We start from the raw sequence: 25,245 nt of genomic DNA on the forward strand, positions 1-25,245 counted from the left end.
TTTCATTATAATCTAAGGGTTTAATGTATGTTCGTTATGCAGTATTATAAATAAATGTTTTAATGATTAAGTATTTTGTACTTGATTTCATTATTGGACATATTTATATTGAATACAATTGTAAAGGCTAATATAATATTTAAAAATGACATGTGGACCGACCGTGGGCCGCCAGCAGACACTTATTTAAAACCAGCGGTGCGATGGCGGACCACCGTCGGAAAAGCGGCGGCAGCCGCTGGTGGGCCGCTGGAATAACGATGAGCAAATTGACGGTGGACCGCGGGCGGCGCCCGCCGGTGGACCGCCAACTTTGCCGCCGGTGGGCCGCCAGTGGCCCGCTGGTCTTATGTTAGCTGGGAAAGCTTTCTCGGGAGTTTTTTAGTAAGAAATTGATCACAAAATATAAAGATATTTTCATTCACACCAAAGATGTAATAATAACAAACTCTTAACTTACAATAATTATTTTAATCGAGTAAACAGCAGCGTCCACACCACACCTGTAGTCATTTTTACCCCTCAGTGAGTAAAACACTAGTATAATCAATCAGTTATCAGGCTCTGGTGAAACTACAGTTACAGAAGTGAAGAGGCTGAATACATGAGTGTTTTATACTGGATATGATGAACTTTGTGACCGTCAATAAAACAGCTTAACTACTGTTCACCAATGATGTAATGAAAACAGTTCAACACACACACACACACACACACACACACACACACACACACACACACACACACACACACACACACACACACACACACACACACACACACACACACACACACACACACACACACACACACACACACACGAGCTGTAGGTGACTTTTTCAGTGTTTTATTAAATATACAGTAAAAAATGTTTACAGATCCTTTATATCCCCAGCATATTCTCATGTTTGAGCTGACAGAACCGTGCCAGATACATGTATCTATGAGATACACTAGATTAACAGTCTCGCACGATTCTCCAACGACAACGAATGACAAAAGTACCGCTGTAACATTATAAAGTTGAGTTGTGATGGTGTGGCCCGGTTTCAGTGGTCAGCACAATGAAATCACACACACTGCGCTGTCGTTTGCATTGCAATCTGCCCATAATCTAAACAAGATTCAAACATAAATGCATTGATACAGCTCTCCACACGTGGCTCTCTGTACATAAAAACATTCTGTTGGCATACAGCTCTGTACAAAATCTGATAATAGATATATAATGAGCAAGTGTCCTCTGCAAAAAGGTGACAGACATCACGTAAAATTGCTCTTCTTTTATACAAGGCAACTTGTCGTTTAGAATAAATATTTGACTTTATACAGTGATATTGTACCAGTTATTAACCACTTTATAATTTCATACAGACATAGAAATGTTTAAAAAAAATACTTTTAAAAGCTGATAATCCCTGTCATGAAATGTACAGGATAAAATGTGACTTATTAAATTTCATTTGTTCAGAGGCGACGCATTCTTGTATAAAACACGCACACACCAAACACGCAAACGTGCACTTTGTGTTTGTCATCACGTGATTCTCGGCGGCACAGTGCGAGTCCTGCAGGTGTGTGTGTGCGCGGCTCACAGCATTAAGCGCATGGAGGGACGCAGTTCTTTAGTGGCGGCCCCTGCAGGCGGAGAGTGGGACGGGCCCTCGGAGGGGTCATGCTGAAGGGTCAGCTTATCAGGAGTGTAGTCGTTCCGTTTCAGATCTGTCAACAGAAACACACTTAAGAAATGCTACACACACTCAAGGCTTTAGCAAACTAGGACGATTATATTGAGCGATTCGTTTAATAAGCGCAATCTAATGTCACGGAGTGAGTTTGCACGTCCATTCGGCTCACTGCCAGAGAAAAGCGATTGTTGAAAAATGTTATGAAAACATTTAATTGTGATCGATAAACTTCCGTTTATAACATCGTATTATTAAATTCATGCTGAGTTTTGTCCTCTGACGCTTTAAATGCTCTTTAAAGAGACGTGTATTCTGATTGGCTGTCAATGTTTTTAATCTCTTTCAGTCCACCTGGGTTTTGTTTGCTAATATATGACATTTAATCATGCTAGCTACTGTTGTTGGTGTGTTGGAGCTCTGCAATCTCAGGACTCTCACCTGGAAGTTTGAGTTTTCGGCAGCAGGAGTTGCAGTGATGTTTGGCACGGAAGTTTCGAATGGCGTCGTCTCCGAGGTTTGCAGGTCCAAAGATCATATCGTAAGACCTGTGGCAGTCAATAACACAGAGAGAAATAATCGAGTGCATTGTTAGACTAGATCATAGGAATAGTAATGACTTTTAAACAGGTTACGTTTGATTTATTTTCTAGTGTTGGGAAAACTCACCCTTTCTCTCCGCTCTTGATGACCGACGGATCGGTCAGAATCTCACCCACACCTAAAGACAGACAGACGGAGATCAGACAATGTTATAAACGGATTTGATTTTAAGCTCAACGCTTCAAGGGATTAATCATTTAATTAAGAATAATGGTGTTCAGCTTTAATACGTGGCTGTCACTCTGCTGTTCTTGGGCGTTTGGCGCCATCTGGTGACTGAATAACATTAAAGGGACAGTTCACACTCAAATGTAAATTTACCCATTATTTACTCTGCTCAAGTGATTCAAAACCTCTAGGAGTTTCTTTCTCTCGAACACAAAAGAATATATTTAAAAGAACTCTGGAAAACCACTGGTAACCACTGACTTACAGAGTAGAAATAAATCAAATACTGTAGATTTCCAGCATTCTTCAAAATATCTTCTTTTGGGTTCAACAGAACAAAGAAACGCATAAATGAAAGGAGTAAAGTATGAGTAAACGATCACAGAATGTTCATTAATGGGTGAACTAACCCTTTAAGGATGTTAGAGTAGCTGCATTCAGCTGTTTCTGTCTGCAAGCTTTACATTTAATAAAGCATCAGTCAATGATTACGAGGTTTTGTGTCTAATAGGGATGTAATAATCAGAATAATGCACATCCAGCTGGTGCTTATCACAGAATAAACCCTTCAGTCTTCAACTGATAAACCTGTCAGGCTTTATTCTCCAATAACAGGGTATATACAGGAGTCAGAGAGTGACATTTAAAGGGCACCTATGGTGAAAATCTACTTTTCAAGCTGTTTGGACAGACGTGTGTGTAAGTATAGTGTATATACTGTCATGTTGGGGTGAAATAAACACACACAGTCCTTTTCTTTTCAAATTTAACAACATAAAAATGGTGGACCAAATGGAGCGGTTTTCAGATCGACCGCAACCTGACCAATATTATATATTATATCCCCCCGCCCACCAATATTGACTGACATTAAGTCATATCATTATTGATAATAAGTACTCTAGTAATGCATATAATCATATCAATAAGACAGGACGAGCGCAAAGCAATAAAAGGTCTGTTCAGTTTGCTAGAATCATCATCAGACGTGATCAAGAGTGAGTTTGAGAGTTTAACATGTTTTAAAACGTGTGCACGTGTGTAATGAAGTACAGCCATTCACTTCATCAGCACAGCCGCGTGTCTCTCTCTGTGTGTGTGTGTGTGTGTGTGTCTACGCTATGTGTGAGTGTGTGTGTGTCTGTCTGCACTGTGTGTGTGTGTGTGTCTATGCTTTGTATGTGTGTGTGTGTGTCTGTCTGCACTATGTGTGTGTGTGTGTGTGTGTCTATGCTTTGTATGTGTGTGTGTGTGTGTGTGTGTGTCTATGCTTTGTATGTGTGTGTGTGTGTGTGTGTGTGTGTGTGTCTGCGCTATGTGTGTGTGTGTGTGTGTGTCTATGCTTTGTATGTGTGTGTGTTTGTGTCTGCGCTATGTGTGTGCGTAAACTCATTGTTGTAACTCCACAAAAAACGCATCAGATACTGATGGTAAAGTTCTCACTGAAGTATTTCTCACAAACGTTACGTGAGATCTGCTTCCTGAGGCAGCCGAGGGCGGTGATTGAGGCATGTTGCTGACAGGCATGTGGGAACGGTGTGCGGGGATGACTAGTCTTAAAGGCCCAGTGCAAAAAAACAGCAACAACCTTTTCCCAGCTATAATACAGACACTTCAGACAGATATAATAAATACTCTGACGGGTGTTTCGAGCTGAAACTTTACAAACACATTCTGGGGACACAAAATACTTATTTTAATCTGAAAAAAGGGGTGACCTATGTGCCCTTTAATACATTCAGACCCCACCACCACTGTAGGTAACATTGGCAACACTTTAACTAACAGTATATTTACTAAATACTAACTGTACGAAACATGAAACTAAAACATAATTCATAAGCTGAATAGAAACGCTAATCCAGCAGGGGGCGCCTACAGAACTGCAGTGTTGCCTTGGCAGCGTGGTGTCCAGTCTAGTTTTAGATGATTAGTGTTCAAAAACAACGCAGCACCCCAACATTAGCAGATCAAACTCATTGTACAGTAGACTGATAGTTAAAGTGACACTCATTTGAGACGGTGCGGCTCTCAAATCTCTATTAATTGATTCATCATCTTTTAATACGGTAAGACTCCGCGAGCAGCGCTGGATGTGCATTACCCCATATGTGTAACCTGCTGACGTGTGTGTTTAGACACAAACCCTGCAGGTCCAGCACCAGCAGCTCTCCTCGTGTGTATTCATACGTCCAGTGGCTGAAGGCCAGCATGGTTTCCTCCAGAAGGTTGGTCGGCACTATTTCATCTCCGTTGTTGTTGTTAAACTTGCGGAAATCTCCAGTGATGCACTCCTCGATGGCGAACCACTGACCGGCAGAATGACAGTACAGCAGGAAGACCTCCAGGAACCTGCAGCCCACAGCGGAGAACCAGGAGAGTTCAGGAAACCAAGACTAAACTACAGCTCACATGTAGAGTATCAGGACAGCACCTCATTTAAAATGCTGAACTGCAATAAACCTGTAAAAGCACTGGCAGGAGGGTGTCATGATGGCGCAGTGGGTAGCACGATCGCATGTTCTGCCCGTGTTGGTGTGGGTTTCCTCCGGGTGCTCCGGTTTCCCAAACACATGCGCTATAGGGGAACTGATCAACTACACTGGCCGTAGTGTATGAGTGAATGAATGTGTATGGGTGTTTCCCAGAGCTGGGTTGCAGCTGGAAGGGCATCCATTGTGTAAAACATATACTAGAATAGTTGGCGGTTCATTCCGCTGTGGTGACCCCTGATGAATAAAGGAACTAAGCTGAAGGAGAATTAGTGGATGAACGCTGGCAGTGAACACACCCTCGCATCAGTGTGTGTGTGTGTGTGTGTGTTAAAGCGTATGTTGGGTTGTGTGTGATGTTCATGAAGCGCTGGTATTCAGTACCTGGGCGAGTACGGGATGGTTTTGGGTCGGATCTGATTGAAGGCAAACGTGAGTTTCTGAGCTGCTCTCTGCTGCTGAATTTCCTGCTCACACACACACACACACACACACACACACACACACACACACACACACACACACACACACACACACACACACACACACACACACACACACACACACACACACACACACACACACACACACACACACAAGTTCATTATTACAATGTTTAATTCATTTTTGTAAGGCAGTGTGTGTGCGAGTGTGAATGTGTGTGTGTGTGTGTGTGTGTGTGTGTGTGTGTGTGTGTGTACCCTGAGGCAGAGGTGCAGCACCGTCTCCTCCCTGTAGATGGTCTGCCAGGTGTTGACCACCTCGGGCAGGAAGGACTTGACGATGTACAGGTGTCCGGGCTTCAGGATGTCGTACTCGGACCACGTGCAGAGCACCTTGAGCGCGCGCCGCAGCCCCCCGCCCATCTCCTCCTTACTGAGGAACTCGATCTTCGCACAGAGCCCGCGCTGAGCCCACGACGACATGCTGTTATTGATACTGCCGGGGGAGCTCTCCTCCAGACGATACACACTCACCGGCTCACCTGCAGAACACACACACACCACAGCAGAGTCACACACACACACACACACCACAGCGGAGTCATACACACACATACACTCTCCTCCAGACGATACACACTCACCGGCTCACCTGCAGAACACACTCACACCACAGCAGAGTCACACACACACACACCACAGCGGAGTCACACACACACACACACTCTCCTCCAGACGATACACACTCACCGGCTCACCTGCAGAACACACACACACCACAGCGGAGTCACACACACACACACACACACTCTCCTCTAGCCGATACACACTCACCGGCTCACCTGCAGAACACACAACACAGCAGAGTCACACACACACACACACACACACACACACTCTCCTCCAGACGATACACACTCACCGGCTCACCTGCAGAACACACACACACACACACCAAAGCGGAGTCACACACACACACACACCACAGCGGAGTCTCACACACACACCACAGCGGAGTCTCTCACACACACACACACACTCCTCTAGACGATACACGCTAACCGGCTCACCTGCAGAACACACACACACACACACACACACACACCACAGCGGAGTCTCACACACACCACAGGAGTCACACACACACACACTCCTCTAGAGGATACACAGTCACCAGCTCACCTGCAGAACACACACACACCACAGCAGAGTCACACACACACATGCAGCATGCATGCACACAAAGACAGACAAGCATACACACACACACACGCATGCACACACGAATACAAATACTTGCACACAAACACACACAGACTTGCGCACACACATACACTCACACACACAACCGCACTTGCATAAACACACACATGCATGGGCACCCACACAAACACACAGACTTGTGTGCACACATAAACTAGCATACACACACACACACAGACCCGCGCACACACTCAGACACACAGACAGATAGACTAGCATACACACACACACACACACACACACACACACACACACACACACACACGTACAGACTCACTCACTCACTCACTCACACATACGCACGCACGCACAGACTCACGCATGCGCACACACACACGCGTGAGCACACAGTACCAGCAGCTCTCTGTAGTTGTGGGCGGGGTCTATACAGGTCTTCAGCTGGGCGCTGCAGGATGAGCTCAACACACAGGCTGAGTCAGGCCCAGCTGCACTCTCCAACATTTCCTGCGGTATCTCCCTCTGCTGTAGGGGACAACCCCAGCCCTGACCTCAACCCTATTGAGCCGCCCACAACTACAGCAGCAAAGCATGATGGGAACGAGAGACAGGAGGGCAGGAGTGTGTCTTACCTCTAGGGGGCACCGGGGTGAAGGGGATGCTCTGAGACAACCGCATCAGGTTATTACGCTCCACCGCTAACACACACACACACACACACACACACACACTGATGTCAGTACACATCACAGGAGCTGCTGCCACACGCCTGATTTAAACCCAAACCACACACCTTCAGCTCACATTCATCTCTGTACAGCGCTTTCCACAATAATGACTGTTCACACACATTACAGCGCGCGTGTGTGTGTGTGACTGATGCATTGTGGGTCGGGTTTAAACCAGGACATATTTCTGCTTCCAGGACACTGAGATTACCATGAGGAACCACACAAACACTCACCCGAGTACTGATAACTCTCCATGGGCTTGAATGGAGAACCGATCGCTACACACACACACACACACACACAACAACAACAACAACAAGTGAACATAAGCAACACAATGCACAAGAGTGTTAGAGAATAAGTCCTGAAGTGAGGGTTAAATCCATATATGAATTCCTCTGTATCCGTGTCAGTGTGTGTGTGTGTGTGTGTGTGTGTGTGTGTGTCTGCAGCAGCGCGTCCCCATAACACACGTCTCTTTGAGGACACTGGAGTACACTACTGACAGACACACTACAGTAATGAGTGCAGCGCTGGAGCAGGCCAGCAGGGGGCAGACACTTACAGTCCTTACGCGCACCCAGGTGTGTGTGACGACCAGCGTACAGACCTGCTGTAGAGGAAACACACACACACACACACACACACACAGAGTGAGAAAATGAGAGTGCGCGTCAGAATAGGCAGGTTCAGTCATGATCAGTTGTATTTTAGACATGATCTCAGCCTGAACACAACAGTACTGATGACATTAGAATATATAACACACACACACACACACACACACATATTTAAATATATGTAAAATATGTGCGAGCTGTTATTCTGTATGCAGTTAATAATGGGGATTAATGGTTGAACATTAGTAAATATAATGCAGAACACTGCTGTTTCTCCTCTGTTACACTGCGTTCAGCACAGAGCAGGTCTACATGTACAGCCTGGATGATGATGATGATGAAGATGAAGATGATGAAAACACACTCACTGTTAGAGGCGTCGTCTCCTGGACTCCTGAACAGCAGAGAAACACAGCACAATCACTCAATAATCAATCTCACATGATCAAACTGATCATAACACAAGCGGCTCTACTCACAGCTTGCTGGACTGAGCGGACTTCCCCTGCGGATGGAAGATAAACCCAGTTATGATGCGTGTCTGATGATAACGGTTATACAATACCGTCACACTGAAGGCTTCATCAGTCTTTATAGCTCACAGGTGAATGTGTGGCTCGCTGCTACAGGTGCAGTGTGAAGGATTGACCCACATATCCAAAATACTGCAGAGTTTACTCATGCCGGTTGCCAGATTGATGACAAGCAGGAATCTGCAGACATTTTCTGCCAATTCTGCGCAGAATATTGTTGAAAATCTGCGGATTTATGCGAAAGTCTCATAACTAAAAACCTAATGTATGAAATAAAACAAATACCTCTCGATTACGTTTAATGTTTACAACGCAGATCCACTTTATTTGGTAAACAGAGCAAGTCTCATATAATATCTCGACTGGAAGACAGAAAACATGACGGCATTGTACAAAATAATAGATCAACATTTTCACATTAGTCGATAATATTACTGAAATTAATTTAAAACTGAATAAATATAGATCTACACACATTTACTCCAGTAAATAAACAGGATTGATGACGGGCTGAACATCTGCGTGTGGGCCTACTGATGATCCAGTCTGACACTGTGAGCTTCTCAGCTAATGTTGATGAGTGTAATATCTGTACTGTTTGCTCATTAAACACCAGCTCAAGTGTATTTCTATAACTGAGAGGCTGCTTCTGTCCTGCAGAGGGCGCATCTACAGCCCAGTCCTCACACATGTTGTTTTCACATGCTAAGACTCAGATGAAGGAGGAAGTGGTTCTTCTACATAGGAATCGCTGTCAGAACATCCGAATGTTTCTGTTTTATGTTTATAATTGTTTAAATCCAACAGCTTATACAGAAATCCAAAAGTGTTTGCTCATAAAGGGGAGAAAGTTCAAGAAACTGGCTGAAAATGGACTAAATGTGGCATTTAATAAACATTTATTCAATACATCCACATGTGCAAACTTTTAAAATGGGATAATTAGTCTGACAGCACCAGTGCAGATTATATACAGGCCTATGTGTGTGTTAATGTGTAATATAGTCATCAGATCCAAACACCAGCACACATATATACAACATCCAGGAGAATATAATAATCTAATATGATATAATAATGAGATCTCCATCTTATTTTGAAATAATCTTTATAGCGTTTCCGCAGAATAAACAACCGTAACGTGCACCTCGAGATGTCTGCTGATGATAAACTCATCCACTGAACCACACAGAAACAGACCCAAAACTAGGCGGTTATTATCGTGGAGCTCTTCCCTCTTATAAACACACGTTAATAATGGAGACTGTGTGTTCACTTCCGTATGTTTTCATCTGTTATGTCTGGGAGAAATCCACACGAGGAAAAACTACAGTAATGTATAATAAACACGTTTTACACAGCAAAAAATGCTTTTCTTACTTTGATTTTGTGTCTTGTTTCTAGACCAAATATCTAAAAGTTCTCAAATCAAGAAGCATTTTCTACACAAGCAAAATATGTTGTCTTGTTTTAAGAAATAATAAACCAAAATGTAGTGAATTTTTCCTTAAATCAAGCTAAATAATCTGTCAATGGGGTCAGCAAAACAATCTTACGTCAAAAGGAAAAGCAAGATTATTTTGCTGACCCCATTGACAGATTATTTAGCTTGATTTAAGGAAAGACTCACTTTATTTTGGCAGATTATTTCTTAAAACAAGACAACATATTTTGCTTGTCTAGAAAACGCTTCTTGATTTGAGAACTTTTAAACACACACTCATCAGCATCACTGTCAGATCTCTGAACACACAGGATGATGTCTTCAATCTAGAGTCAGAAACTCACACACACTCACACACACACACAGCAGCTCTATCTGTCATCTAGCAGCCGTCCCTGAGGGAAACCCGTTCACACACAGCTCACACCACACTAAACATTCTGAACGTGTGTTTGACTGACCAGCAGCAGATCCTCATATCGAGAGACGTCCTCCAGCGACACGCGCGTCCTCTCCTGCTTACTGAGTGCTGAAACACACACACACACACACACACACACACACACACACACACGCACGCACGCACGCACGCACGCACGCACGCACGCACGCACGCACGCACGCACGCACGCACGCACGCACGCACGCACGCACACACGCGCACACACACGCGCACACACACGCGCACACACACACACACGCACACACACACACACACGCGCACACACACACACACACACACACACACACGCGCACAGATAGACAAACATGCACAAGCACACAAACACAGAGAGTGACTCCATCAGTGTGTGAGATGCTCTTCAGATGTGTGTGTGTGTGTGTGTGTGTGTGTGTGTGTGTGTGTGTGTGTGTGTGTGCTCATCAGTTAATGTTTACAGCATTCACTGGTGTTGCTCAAGGTTTACACTCACTGGACTCTGGATGCAGGAGCGAAGGGTTTCTGTCCAACTCTGTGAAGCCGGCGTAAGAGTTCACCGTCCGCATGTTACCCTGCAGGAGCGTGCGCACACACACACACACACACACACACACACACACAGGTCAGCACTGCGGAGAACACACACAGGACATCCAGAACTCTGGATCTACACTGACCACATCGCGGGTCTTTCTGGATGGACTGCTGACAGCGCTCTCCTTAGGGATTGACCTTTGACCCTCAGGCTCATCCTTGTGACCTTTGAAGAAAGAGAGACAGTGGTTTAGGGTCAGTTCACGCACACATCCCTCATTATTCACTCTCCCTCTAGTGGTCATCGACATTTATGTTGGAAGATGTTTTGAAGAATGCTGAAAACCTGTAACCACTGACATCCATCTATAGCAGGCAAAATTACCTCTATGGGAGTCAATGGTGACCGGTTTCCAACATTCTTCAAAATATCTTCTTCTGTGTTCAACAGAGTAAAGACACAGGTTTAGAACCAGAGTAAATGATGTCGGATTTTTCTTTTTTGGGTGAACTATCCCTTTTAAACCTTTTCCCTCTGGTTTCCAACATTCTTCAAAACATCTTCTTTTGTGTTTAACAGTAAAGAAACTCAAGTAAAGGGCGAGTAAATAATGACTGAGTATTCATTTTAGGGTGAACTGTCCCTTTAAACCCCTGACCAGCACCAGCCCAGGTTAGTTCAGTCCACCACACATGTACACACACACACACACACACACACACACACACACACACACACACACACACCCCTTTATTCTGTCCCGCGGGGGTGTTTAGTATAAGGCACCGGCTGTGATCAAACACTGACAGAGGTTAAAGGTCACCCATCTCACAGGCCCTGATATACTGCAAATACAGCAGCACCAATCAGAATCCATTTCTCATGTGTAATACAGCCCTGAGCAGCAGGGTTCACACAAACAGCACTGATTACACCGACGAATATTCCCGACCTAAAATGAAGAGGAAAACAGCGGCGTTATTTAACGCTAAACTAAGGAAGCTGGACTTCATTAATTGGGGCAGATACTCATACAGTGTTCAGATTCCTCCCATCTGCATTGTTAATGTGAAATAAGATTATATTTGCATTTATAAAGGTTTCTCTTCATCATTTAGAGTAGGAGTGCTCAACCCTGCTCCTGGAGATACAGGCTGACTCTCAATATGTGTTCTTCAGTGCTCGCGTAGCATCATCATCATCATCATCATCGACCATCATAGATCAGGTCCAAAACTCAAGTCCACAAGAACGGAGGACACCTAAAACTCCCCGCCGCATGTGTTCTTGATATTGAGGATGCACCGATGCAGACTTGAGTGCAAAACTCGCTCAAGAAGAGCCGGAAGTCGTTGCGAATGAATAAAAGAGGTATGAAGCGCAGCATTTAATACAGATTTATTATTATAGCTCAGAGAGATCACTGATTTACCTCAGGAGTTTCCCTAAAGGAGACGGTGAATATAAACATCAGCATGAAGATCTTGATGAAGGCATGAACTATTTGCTAAATTCGTCTTGAAATCTGCTTTTTTATTGTGCAAATTATATCTGTAAGAGTTTTGTGCATGTTATATACAGCAGAAGTCAGAATTATTCACCCCCATAAATGTTTTCTTCTGTTTTAAATATTATCCAGATGATGTTGAACAGATTCAGGAAATGTTTACAGTATGTCTGATAATATCTGTTCTTCTGGAGAAAGTCTGATTTGTTTTATTTCGGCTAGAATAAAAGCAGCTTTTAATTGTTTAAACACCATTTTAAGGTCAATATTATTTTACTTTATTTGTATTATTATACTTTAAGCTATATTTGTTTCTGATAGTCACCAGAACAAACCATCATCATAGAATAACTTGCCTAATTCCCCTAACCTGCCTCGTTACCCTAATTACCCTAGTGAAGCCTTTACATGTCACTTTAAGCTGTATAGAAGTGTCTTGAAGAATATCTAGTCTAATATTATTTACTGTCATCATGACAAAGAGAAAATAAATCAGTTATTAGAGATGAGTTATTAACACTGTTATGATTAGAAATGTGCTGGAGAAATCTGCTCTCAGATAAACAGAAATAAGGGAAAAATAAACAGGGGGCGAATAAAAAAGATAATAAATTGTTGTATGAATGCTGTAATGCTTAAATAATTTTCCATTAATAATGTGTGAAGATCATGTGCCCATCAGCATCTCATTCCTCAGAGGACGCTCTCTGTTCTCTCGCTCTCCTGAGTTTGTTCTTCTGCACTGACCTGGCAGCAGTGATCTCCACAAGAACACAAGTCCAATCTCTGCATTCCTGGAATCCAAATCTTCCTGCAGATTTCAGTTGCACCCATATCACACCTGTCTGTAATGATCAGCGCGGTTCAGGTCCTCATTTAACGGTTCAGGTGTGTTTGATCAGGGCTGGAGCTGAACTCCAGGTAGATCTCCAGGAGCAGGGATGAGCACCACTGATCTACAGTCCTGCATTAAAGATGACGGAGAAGACTTTATATAATTAAGACTTAAGAGATATTTTGATAAGCGGGAGGTCATGTTTAAGAGCCCCTGTTATGTGTTAACCGTGATCCTCCATGCGGTGTGTGCCGCAGCTTTAGGTGAGGGAAACGGAGAAGAACACTGAGCAGAAGACTGCTGTTCCTCACCAAAATCAAGAGCTTCGACAGACTCGGTGTACATTAGGATCTTCAGCCGTTTCCTTTGACACAATCTACACTGTAAAAGCGCTATATAATAAACACGAGTTAAACTGAACAGAATCTTCCTGACAGCTGGACCAAACATTGATCTGGAAAACTCAGAGCAACCACCGCAGATCAGCGTTACGATGATGGAGAGGTTCAGGCATACTGGATCACTGGCATGATCAGGTCAGATCACATGCAGATTACATGAAAACAGAAGTGTTCTTCACTCTACATGTACATCAGCCTGGTGTTGGAGACCCCCAAAACCAAATCATGACCTGTTATGATGCAGAACAGGGGCTGCTGAACATGACAGAGCAAACTGTCTGATACTCCCTGACCTGGAGATTTCTCTTTTCTGTCAAACTGACCACAGCGCACTCTCAGAGCGGTCTAAAATGACAAGACTGAGCAGTATATCAGGGCCTGAACACACACACACACACACTGGGACAAGCAGATGGGGTCAAGGGTCACAGGTAGGCCGGGGGTTTTGCTCCACATTTCCCAGATAGCCAGCAGTGGACCGAAGCCAAACCTCGGGCTGTGTGCGGGCTTCTGCAGCAGCTCCTCGGGGGCCGGAGAGAAGGGAGCGGTGTGTGTGTGTCAGACGGCTCTTCATCCGCACTGAAGCCCAGATTGACGAATCCCTCACACTCGGCCTCACTGACGACCAGCAGCGGCACGCCTGCGTCGCTCGGCACACTCACACACACACACTCCTCACACTCACCCACGAACGCCCCGAACTCCTCCGGCGGCGCCTGCAGGTCCTGCTGCTGCGGCAGCGGCGTGCTGAGGAAGAAGCTGGCGGCGGCAGCCGGAGCGCTGGAGAGATGTTCCTGGTGTCCGCGGCGGCGCATCTGCGGTGTCTGCACACCGTCTGCAGTGAGTGAAGCATGAGGAAGCCCCGCCCCCTGCACAGCCTCAACCCCGCCCCCAAACAGAGAGTCCGCCATGCTATTGGGCGGCATGAAGGCCACGCTGCAGCGCACCAGAGCGCCGGGTTTGGACGGCGGCACGGCCTCGGGCGCCAGGTTTCGGGACACGCTAAGCTCACGTGTGATCTGGTTGTGCACTTTGCTGGCTTCAGATGCGCGCTGGGCCGTCAGAGCCTTCAGGGTGTCCACCGTCAGCGCAGACAGATCCTGCAGGTGCCCGATCTGAGAGTCCAGCGTGTGCAGAGAGCGCTTGATGAAGTTCACCTTATTTCCAACCTCCTTCAGCTGCACACACATCGTCTCCACCCTGAAACACACACACACACACGCACACACACACACACACACACACACACACACACTTTTGTGAATTGAGTCTTTGTCTTGTTTATAGTTTAACTATCATTCATTCACTTTCTTTCGGCTTCGTCCCTTTATTCATCAAGGGTCACAACAGTGGAATGAACCGCCAACTAGGGTTGGGCATTGTCGACCAATTTGGCATCCTGCTATGTCTAATGTGAAACATCGCGATGGATGATGGCATCGTCATCATGTTGGGGGAGTGTTTGACAGTGCGCGCGACGAGTCTGAAGAGCCAGGCGGGATCCAGGGGTGAGAAGGGTGCGCGACCTAAGCCTGGTTTATACTTCTGCGTCAGGTGACCGGCGTAACCCACGCCGCAGGCAACGCACGTGGCTGTGCATTTATACTTCTGCTGCTGTCTCTGTCGGTCTGCATTTACACTTCTGAAACGCTAATGGGCAGTGAGGTGTTAATAATCCTCTGTGTCGAGTTTCTTCGCTGATGTTTTGTTTTTCCTGAACACTTCTGGGATGTACAAGTGGCTCAAACTCGCTCATGTTGAGGCAGGAACTGGCGGACGTGCAGCAACTTTAACTATGAGGTAAACACAAAACAAAACTTTCCATCCGGAGCTCCTTCACGGGACTCCACACTTGTAAACAATCGCTCCATCGTAATCGCGCCAATCGTGCGGCTCTCGGTCCCGCCCAGACTCATCACAGATACCAAGCCGACCAATCACAGAGCTTGCGCTACTTGTCGTTGCGACGTGTAGTTACATTTTTTGAGAGGTATGGCGATGGCGGCCATGGCGAAGGGCTATGCGTCAGCGCCGTAGCATACGCCGAAGTATAAATCAGCCTTTATTCGAGGACCAGCAGGGAGACGTGCGTGTGTGTGTGTGCGTGTGTGTGTGTGTGTGTGTGTGTGCGCGTGTGTGTGTGTGTGTGTGTGTGTGTGTGTGTGTGTGTGTATGGCTGTGGTCATGTGATGTGGATGGAGGGCTGTTCAGAAATGCTAGGTAAAACAGTGTGGATGTGGATCTTTTTCATTCTAAAATGCCATTTTAACGGGGCCTGAGTGTGTGTTTTTCCCGAGCGGGTTTGTGACCAGGGCAGGGTGGAGGAACGGCTATGCCGGATCAGCATCTTGTTGTCTATTGGCCATCGGTGATGGATGATGGCATCATCTATCGGCCCAACCCTACCGCCAACTATTCCTGCATATGTTTTACACAGCGGATGCCCTTCCAGCTGCAACCTAGTACTGGGAAACACCCATACACACTCATACACTATGGCCAGTTTAGTTGATCAGTTCCCCTATAGCGCAGTGTTTCTCAACTGGTGGTCGCGGGAACATTTTCAGTGGGTCGCGGAGTGTGTGGTCAAAAATACAACAATAGTTTAGTTTCTAACTTATTTTGACTTTTATTTTGAAATGCGTGCGTGACAACCCTACTGTTTGACATGTGAAATTTCATTTAATTAAAGCAACAAATATATTAAAGCGCAAGTACAACCCCAAATATGTGAAGTATGGATTTACATATATTGATGGCAAAACAGACTCAAAGCCTCAGTGTATCATCTCTTGTGAGAGCACCACACAATTTAACACAAAACCTGCTGAATGAAAAGACATTCAGAAACCAGACAACATGTTTTATTAACTGTTTAGTTCATGGTAACTGAATCTTTCCTTACCATAACCACTGTTTACAGTAACTGCTTGTTTTACTCTGTAATATTTCTATAATTTGATATATTTCGTTAAATGTCAGCAATAAAAGATTGTTTATTTGTAAGTCTTAATGATGTTATGATTTATCATCACTACTTGTGTTTGGGAACAAATAAATACAAATTAATCATAATTTCTAAAACTGTATTATAGTTCCTAAAAATTTGGGTGGCGGCTTGATGACCATGTGAAAGTGTGAGTCCCATGGCCAAACCAGTTGAGAACCCCTCCTATAGTGCATGTGTTTGGACTGTGGGGGAAACCGGAGCACCCGGAGGAAACCCACGCCAACACGGGAGAACATGCAAACTCCACACAGAAACACCAACTGACCCAGCCGAGACTCAAACCAGAGACCTTCTTGCTGTGAGGCCACAGTGCGACATTTTTGTGTCTCCCAAATGTTCTGTTCGTAAGGCTTATAAGTGCTTTAAATAATCAAGAGTTTTAATCCAGCTGCTTTATGTGCATTCAGGATGTGTGTATAAAAAATGAGCTGCATCAAAAAATCAACACATAAATGTTGAAAATGAGCATGAAAACTGAGTAGGAAGGACTTTAAGAAACGATGAGCATAAGCTGCGCTGGACACACTTTTACTGAACAAACTCCAGCATGTGCAGCAGTACAGGTCATGTGATGTTGTTCTGAGAGGTCATGTGATGATGGGTAATCCAGCAGGCTGAGCACACTGTAGAGCGTCTGACATGTTGATTTGCTCATTGTTAATCGCCGTGAGCGTCTCAGCATGACTGTTATTATATTAGTAATGAGCTGCGGCACTGTCCAGAGCGTCTCACGTCTTCAAACACCACCGCGCGGTCACTGCGCGTCGGCATCGTCTTCTGAGGTGACAGTCATTTATTAAATATGGAAAAGAGTGACGCAGCTGCTCCTGCCGCAGTACACTCAGTCTTTACTGGTGATGTTGGGCTCCAGTTCATCAGGGAGTGCTGAATCTGCTCTCTTTGACTGGATGGATGGAGACGCTGCTTTATTCACACGGCTTACATGCCGTACTCCGGTTAATCCACATTTTAGGACGGAAACACAGCTAATGATCACCAAAATAACTGATGTACATTTTTCCCAAAATCCATCAGCGCTAGTGTGTGTGTGTGTGTGTGTGTGTGTGTGTGTGTGTGCTCTGACCTGTCGGATGTTAGTCTGATCCTCTCGTCGCTGCCGGAGTGGAACTGATCGTCTTTCTCATGGAAATACGTCTCCACACACTGCTCCTCGAAGTCATGCAGCTTCTTCTGGTCCTCCTCGGTCAGGAACAGCTCTGAGGAAACACCACAGTCAGACACGCGCACACACACACACACACACACAGACTGCAGTAGTAGTGTAAAGCGTGTTACTGGGCCCGTAGGTGCTGCTGTCCTTCTTCCTCTTCCTGCAGATGGAGCTGAGGAGCGAGGCGGCGTGGCTCAGCAGGATCAGCGGTGGCGGCAGGATGGGCTTATCATGATACGCTAGGATGAAGTGATAGCGCTGATACTTCCACACCAGGTTAGAGATCGACTTCACCTGCAGGTACACGTTACTGCGGAGAGATAAACACGTCACACACACACACACACTCAGACGCACTCTCACACACACTCGAGCATGGTTTACACTCGACGCGTCCGCTAGTTTGCGGGAGTGTGTGTGGTGAATGTGACGTCATCGTGGTGTTTGCGGATGTTCGCTTTGGGCTGGCGGTGCGCATGGTTTATTCTGAGACTGGAGTGAAGTGTGCACGGCGCCGAGTTTGATCTGAGTTGATCATGAAGCACTCTGCAGAGATTTAGTCTGGAACAGAACGCCTGAACACACTCCTGATCATACACACAACCTGATGAGCAATACTTCCTGCCTATAAACTGCAGCAGCAGGCGTGGGGAAGAGGACAGATTCTGTTAAAGGTTTGGGAAAACCCGAGGGATGAGTCTGTTAAAGCCAAAAGAGAAGCGGAGAGCCAGAACACCATCCAGAACCTGATTCTCCAGCAGTCACGGCTCTACACTGATGCTGGTGTTTCATCTAGAGTTTAAAACTGTTTAACAGAGCCAAAACTCACATGAAGAACAGAATGATCTCTCTGATGACTGAAACGCTTATTATCAGCAGTTTACAGCGTCCTGATGCTGATCCTCTGGGCTTTACTGCTGATGATGGTCAGGAGTGTTGGAGAGGACAGACACTAGCCAGACAGTGATGTGGGGACTGTGCAGCGCGCCACATCTCATTCAACATCGCTATTCTATTCAGTAAGTGCACTCGTGCCGTAATAATAAAGAATATATGTGTAGAGTAACTCATGTTCTGCTGTCAGTAATATTGTAATAAACTTTAACAGGGAAAACTGTCTGAGATATGAACAACAGCAGCTGATGTAGCAGAGTTAGATTTAAAACATCTTCAATAGTTATAAAACCCTTAAAATCATTCAAATCATTTAGAAAAACAACTAAAATAATTAGTTTAATAATAATGAAAGAGATACCAGTACGGTCAGTTTCTTTTCAGCGCCCCCTGTGGTTTTAAAGAATATCACAACAGTGAACACGGCAAGTACAAATCCAGCTCTCAGATCCACACTCAGAAACTCACACACACACACACACACACACACACACACACACACACACTCACACACACTCACACACACTCACACACACTCACACACACTCACACACAATCACACACACACAATCACACACACACACACACACACACACACACACACACACACACACAATCACACATACACACACACACACACACACACACACACACACAAATCACACACACACACACAATCACACACAATCACACACAATCACACACAATCACACACAATCACACACAATCACACACACACAATCACACACAATCACACACAATCACACACAATCACACACAATCACACACAATCACACACACACACACACACGCACACTCACACACAATCACACACACAATCACACACACACAATCACACACACACACACAATCACACACACACAATCACACACAGACGCGCACACTCACTTGAAGAAGGCGATCAGCAGGTTGACCATCAGGATGTACTGGACGAACAGATAAACGGCCTGCAGCAGCGGCGTCAGCCACACACCAGTCGTACACAGATCCCGAACATGTTCCTCACTCGAGTTCGCACACACTGCAGAAACACACACACACACACACACAGAGACAAACACACACACAGACACACACACACACACACACACACACACACACACACACACACACACACACACACACACACACTTCATTTCAGTATCTCTGATACCAAATCACTACTTTCACAACAGTACTAGAGCTAAAAACAGAGCCTGAACTGAAAATAAAGTCACAACATGATCCTTTACTGGACAGAAATGCTCCTGAAGAGCCGCTATTATGCAAAGATGACTTAAATAAGCTCAACTTTAAGCGCTGATGGAAGCGTCAGCCAATCAGATCGCTGTATGCAAATACACCAGCTAGACAGTGGCCTATTGCTGACTGAATTTCATTGGCTGTCGCTGCTATGATGATCGCTTCAGACACGCCTTCAGTCAAGCGTTGACGCTGAAGCCCCGTGTGAATGGAGCGTAATGCTCAACATGAGTTAACTGTGTTTATTATAATCAGACTTGATGACTGAAACACTTTGATTGACATTCTCCCTTAGTACGTGTCATCAAGCCCCGCCCACTAGTGCCCATCTCATTAGCATGTCCAGCAGGCCTGAGTGAGAAGCAGCCGTCTGTCCATTAGCCATTAGAGTGTTTGAGCTGCTGAAGATGATGTCAGCATAGACTAAGAGGATTATAGATGTGCAGTTCTAGATGAACACATCAACAGCCTGAAAGGGTCCGCTTCAGAGAGCCAGAGGACATTACCTGTGCTGTTTTCACACACACTCATGAGACATCATTATAGTGAACGGGCAGAATGGGTCTCCTCAATAGGCTCGCAGTTAACTAGTACCTGGACTGACAGTGCTGTTTGTTGTGTTTACCATCGATTTCGTAGGCGTACACCTCCCCGTACATCATCCAGTACGGCTGGAACACCACATCTTTGGCCAGAGTCCACGACGGCTCCTCCTCGGGGTATAAAATAGCTTTACGGGGAACACCGAAGCTCAGCAGCACCACCGCCATGATGACCACGATGTAGAACATGTTGGCCACCTACAGAGAGACACACACACACGCACGCACGCACACACGCACACACACACACTCTATAATGCTTTTATTCAGCTGGGTAACTCTTAAGATGCAAGATGAGTGTTTAGTGTCTCCAGAATGTGTGTGTAAAGTGGGCGGGAACAAAACCAGCTCATTTGCATTTAAAGGCACAGGCACAAAAACAGCTCCACTGTGCTGTGACCCCTCAATTCCCACATTCAGCAGGGGTATGAAAGGATCAGCTGGATGACTTGAGCTGGATCTTGACAGACATATTCTGGAGACAGCAAAGACTTCCTACACTGTCTTGTAACTGGAGGCCTTCACTGGAGATGTCCCAGCACTCACCATCTTGCCGATCATCATGACGTACGGGCCGGCCTGCTGGTTGACCGCCAGGATGTCCAGCAGCCGCACGTACCAGAAGATGATGTTCAGGCAGTACACGATGCGGCCCGCGATGAACACCTCCGACACCAGACGCAGACCGAAGCCCACGAAGAACATCAGGATGGCCAGGAAATCAGAGATGTTGAAGTAATCACTGAACCAGACCTTAATCTTCTGACTGATCTTTCCTCCCTCAGACATGAACATCTGCACAACACACACGACAGCAAATGAAGAGCTCACATGCTAAAGCTGCTGAACAACACACCGAGCTTCAGGCATGTTCAACAGATATTTGTGCTTCTCATCATCTGAGGCTGCGTTCACACCTGTGAATGGATTCAGTTGTTCTGAAACAGAGATTATAATTGTTACATGGCTGCTCTTTGCTCTTGGAGCGGTTCGCTTTCACACTGCAAAGTTTCTAATCGGACCAAAAGAGCTAAAACAAGTCACGTGTGAGTAAACTCTCCTCACATTGGTCAGAGTGTCAGGGTTTATTTTGCAAAGTCCCGCTCAGCTGTCAGGAGAGGTGGTGGTTTGGTGGTGATTGACAGGGTGTGCGCGCGATGTGTCTGAGGAGAGATGCGGTGGGGAGGGTGAGAAGGGTGCGCGACGATGCCTATTTGAGGACCGGGAGAGAGACGCGAGATTACCGGGAGATCATCACTCATTTGCGGGCATCCGGAGACTCGCGAAACTTCCCGCCCTACTCATAATTCTCTCTTCATATAGCCGTAAGCCTATTACATATCCATAAACACTGTGATATAACCGCGCTCGGATCGCATCGCTTTCTCACTGTAATCGAACCGCTCCAGGGTTCGTTTCAGTCGAGTTGAGACCACCTCATTCAAGCCATCTCGGAGCGATTACTTTGGCGCGGAACAGAGCGCGATTGCCCTGTTCACATATGCCAAACGAACCGCGCTAACTGGGCAAACGAGATACGTTCCCAAACAAAAGTGTAGGTGTGAAAGCACACTAAATGGCAGCGTCAGAAGACCACAATACGCTATTTTGGATATTAGAGGCCTGGACATCACAGATATTCTATCATCAGGGGTTTATAGTCTGCTAAAGTTCTAAAGAAACTTTTAAAAGTTGAACCCTCATTTAAAGTGTTTATTATAAAGCACTGATGGAGGAAGTATTGCAAGTGTTTTTTTTATTGTTTAGATGATTTTTGCAGCCTGTTTTGAACTTTAACTTGTATATACTTGCCGGCTGATTTTAATAAAATAGTATATATATATATATGTATAAAATAATCAAATATATATCAAATAGTGGAAAATTAGATAATAATATCAATTGGTAAATTATTAATAATAATAACAACAAGAATAACAACAACAATTTATATATACAGTGTACATCAGAATTATTTGCCCTCCTTTGAATTGTATTTCTTTATTAAATATATCCCAAATGATGTTTAACAGAGCGAAGAAATTTTCACAGTATGTCTGATAATATTTGTTCTTCTGGAGAAAGATGTTTAACTGTGTAAATAAGTATCTTTTCTTCTTTAAAGGAAAACTTTAAGGATTTGCAGCTGCCCATGTTTTACTGCTCATAGTTGTTGTTGTTGTTGTTGTTTAAAGAAAGAAAATACAAAAGCATTTACTAGATCGGCAAGTCTCTTTCTGCATGAGAGAGTATGTACGTTATATATGCATCTTCCTTTATAAACTCAAAATAAAAAATGGAAGAAGAAGAAAAAGAAGAAACTGAAAATGAAACTGCTCAACCCAATTACAGCACCCTGATAGAAAATGCTGATTTACAAATAAAAACAGCTCTGGTGGATTTAGATGGTTTTGCATCTGAACTCTTCACATACGCACACACAGAGATTTAAGGGGATAGTTCACGCAAAACATAAAACCTGCTCACTATTACTCTTTTAGGTCCATAACCTTTGAGTCTCTTTATCCTGTTGATTACAGCTTAAAAACCTGTAAGCACTGACATCCAGAGGAAAGACAAATACTGTGAAAGTCAATGGTTACAGGCTTTCGGCATTCTTCAAAATATCTTCTTTTTTTGTTCAACACAAGGAAAAAAATTATATACATAATATAATTCTAATTAAAAGAGCATTAAAAGAGTTTAATTATAGTCTGCATTTAGATTTATAAGATTTTAAATAGTATTTAGTCAAGTAATTAAATCACTAATTAGTAACTGAGCTCCTTTTATTCATTCATTCATTCTCCTTCAGCTTAGTCTGTTTATTAATCAGGGGTCACCACAGTGGAATGAGGACCTCCTCATGAGGTTATACAGATATAAAGCACTCTCAGATATTCTCTTCATCTCATGACGTCTGATTTCCAGTTATCAGAATGTCTCAGGGTCCCAAAACATCTTACAGCACGTTTCAGAGCAGCAAGTGTGTGTGTGTGTGTGTGTGTGTGTGTGTGTGTGTGTGTGTGTGTGTGTGTGTGTGTGTGTGTGACCTGACGATACACACATCTGTTTAATGGAGTCAATGATCAGCCGGCGGGTTAAACACACACAGCTGAAACCCACTGAAGTGGAGAACACACTGCTCAAAGAATTAAACATTTCTGACATACCACACACACACACACACACACGACAAAAACTGCACACACCTCTCGTATCTTCTCCACCGCGAGTGTGAAGATGTAGAGAATGACGACCCACTCCTGAGGAGACGGAAGATCCTGCATCTTCACCAGAACCACGAATGAGTAGAGCATCAGGAAACCGATGTAGAACAGCTGAAACACACACACACACACACACACACACACACACACACACACACACACACACACACACACACATTTCAAATAGACAGAAAATACAGATTACAAATTCTGCTTTTAAATGTATATTAACATTAATATACATTAATGTTAATATAATTTATACATTAAAATAATATACATATAGTAATATACATTAATTTATGTGTGTGTGTGTGTGTGTGTGTGTGTGTGTGTGTGTGTGTGTGTGTGTGATTGAGCAAGAATCATAAAGATTCAGATCACACACACACACAATCATTATAAACTGAACAGAAAATATTTAACAGTTCATCAACACACTGAGCTGACGAGAACAGATGAACACACACACACACACACACACACACACACAGGTGAATCTTCCACTAGAGCAGTGATGTTTATCAGTGTGTAACGCGGCTGGTTTATGCAGGAACGACACTCTCTGATATTATCACATGGGAACAGGAACAGCTGAAGTGTTGGAAACACACACACACACACACACACACGCATGCACACAGGCGTGAGAACAGGAGTCTACGTACCGTGTTGAACCAGAACTTGACGATGGGCGCGTGGTAGAAGGCGTAGAACTTGCGTGTGATGGGTAACCTGCGGGAGCGCACGTGCACCTCCGACTCACTCTTCATTTCTGCATTATCACTCATACGCACTTCCTTAAACACATCCTAACACACACACACACACACACACACACACACACACACACACACCTGTCAGTCTGTGGCAGCGACACTTAAAAACACACATCACCAGTGTACAGACTGACTGTTTCTGAGCATCAGAGAGCAGAACCACATCAACACTGACCAACACTACAGCTGTGTGTGTGTGTGTGTGTGGGTGTGTGTGTGTGTGTGTGTGTGTGTGTGTGTGTGTGTGTGTACCATCTGTATGTCGTCTGGGTGCTGCAGGTTGTGTTTGCTGTCCTCCATGCTCTGGTGTGTGTGTGTGTGTGTGTATGTGTTTATGTGTGTGTGTGTGTGTGTGTGTTTATGTGTGTGTGTGTTTTTGTGTGTGTGTGTTTTTGTGTGTGCGTGTGTGTGTGCGTGTGTGTGTGTTTGTACCATCTGTATGTCGTCTGGGTGCTGCAGGTTGTGTTCGCTGTCCTCCATGCTCTGGTGTGCGTCCTGACTCTGGGGAATGTGGGACATCTCCGCTTTGGTCTTGTACTCCAGCAGGAGGATGGCCGGAGGAACCAGGATACTCAAGATCACCTGCGCAGGTCACACACAACACAACTGATGAAGCGCACACACACACACACACACACA

General features: G+C 44.8%; 1 protein-coding gene across 25 annotated transcripts in view; it reads right to left on the reverse strand.

Annotated features, from left to right (window-relative positions):
* Positions 1-828: 828 nt before the first annotated feature.
* Positions 829-25,245, reverse strand: part of trpm7 (transient receptor potential cation channel, subfamily M, member 7) — a 53,201-nt gene continuing 28,784 nt past the window's right edge. For 3 of the 25 annotated variants that reach the window (XM_073928819.1, XM_073928827.1, XM_073928817.1), the window contains exons 18-40: positions 25,039-25,188; positions 24,496-24,639; positions 23,810-23,938; positions 21,144-21,392; positions 20,621-20,795; positions 19,642-19,774; positions 17,964-18,148; positions 17,752-17,884; positions 14,343-14,857; positions 11,057-11,139; positions 10,873-10,951; positions 10,402-10,469; positions 8,443-8,468; positions 8,332-8,357; positions 7,909-7,953; positions 7,577-7,621; positions 7,245-7,310; positions 5,650-5,933; positions 5,333-5,415; positions 4,603-4,808; positions 2,355-2,406; positions 2,127-2,233; positions 832-1,722 (exon numbers count right to left, since the gene is read on the reverse strand). In XM_073928819.1, the coding sequence (XP_073784920.1) occupies positions 1,592-1,722; positions 2,127-2,233; positions 2,355-2,406; positions 4,603-4,808; positions 5,333-5,415; positions 5,650-5,933; positions 7,245-7,310; positions 7,577-7,621; positions 7,909-7,953; positions 8,332-8,357; positions 8,443-8,468; positions 10,402-10,469; positions 10,873-10,951; positions 11,057-11,139; positions 14,343-14,857; positions 17,752-17,884; positions 17,964-18,148; positions 19,642-19,774; positions 20,621-20,795; positions 21,144-21,392; positions 23,810-23,938; positions 24,496-24,639; positions 25,039-25,188 (3,114 nt within the window). In that variant the 3' untranslated portion in view covers positions 832-1,591. 25 annotated transcript variants of the gene reach the window in all.

The sequence above is a fragment of the Danio rerio genome, chromosome 18, assembly GCF_049306965.1.
Source record: "Danio rerio strain Tuebingen ecotype United States chromosome 18, GRCz12tu, whole genome shotgun sequence".
NCBI classification, from domain to species: domain Eukaryota; kingdom Metazoa; phylum Chordata; class Actinopteri; order Cypriniformes; family Danionidae; genus Danio; species Danio rerio.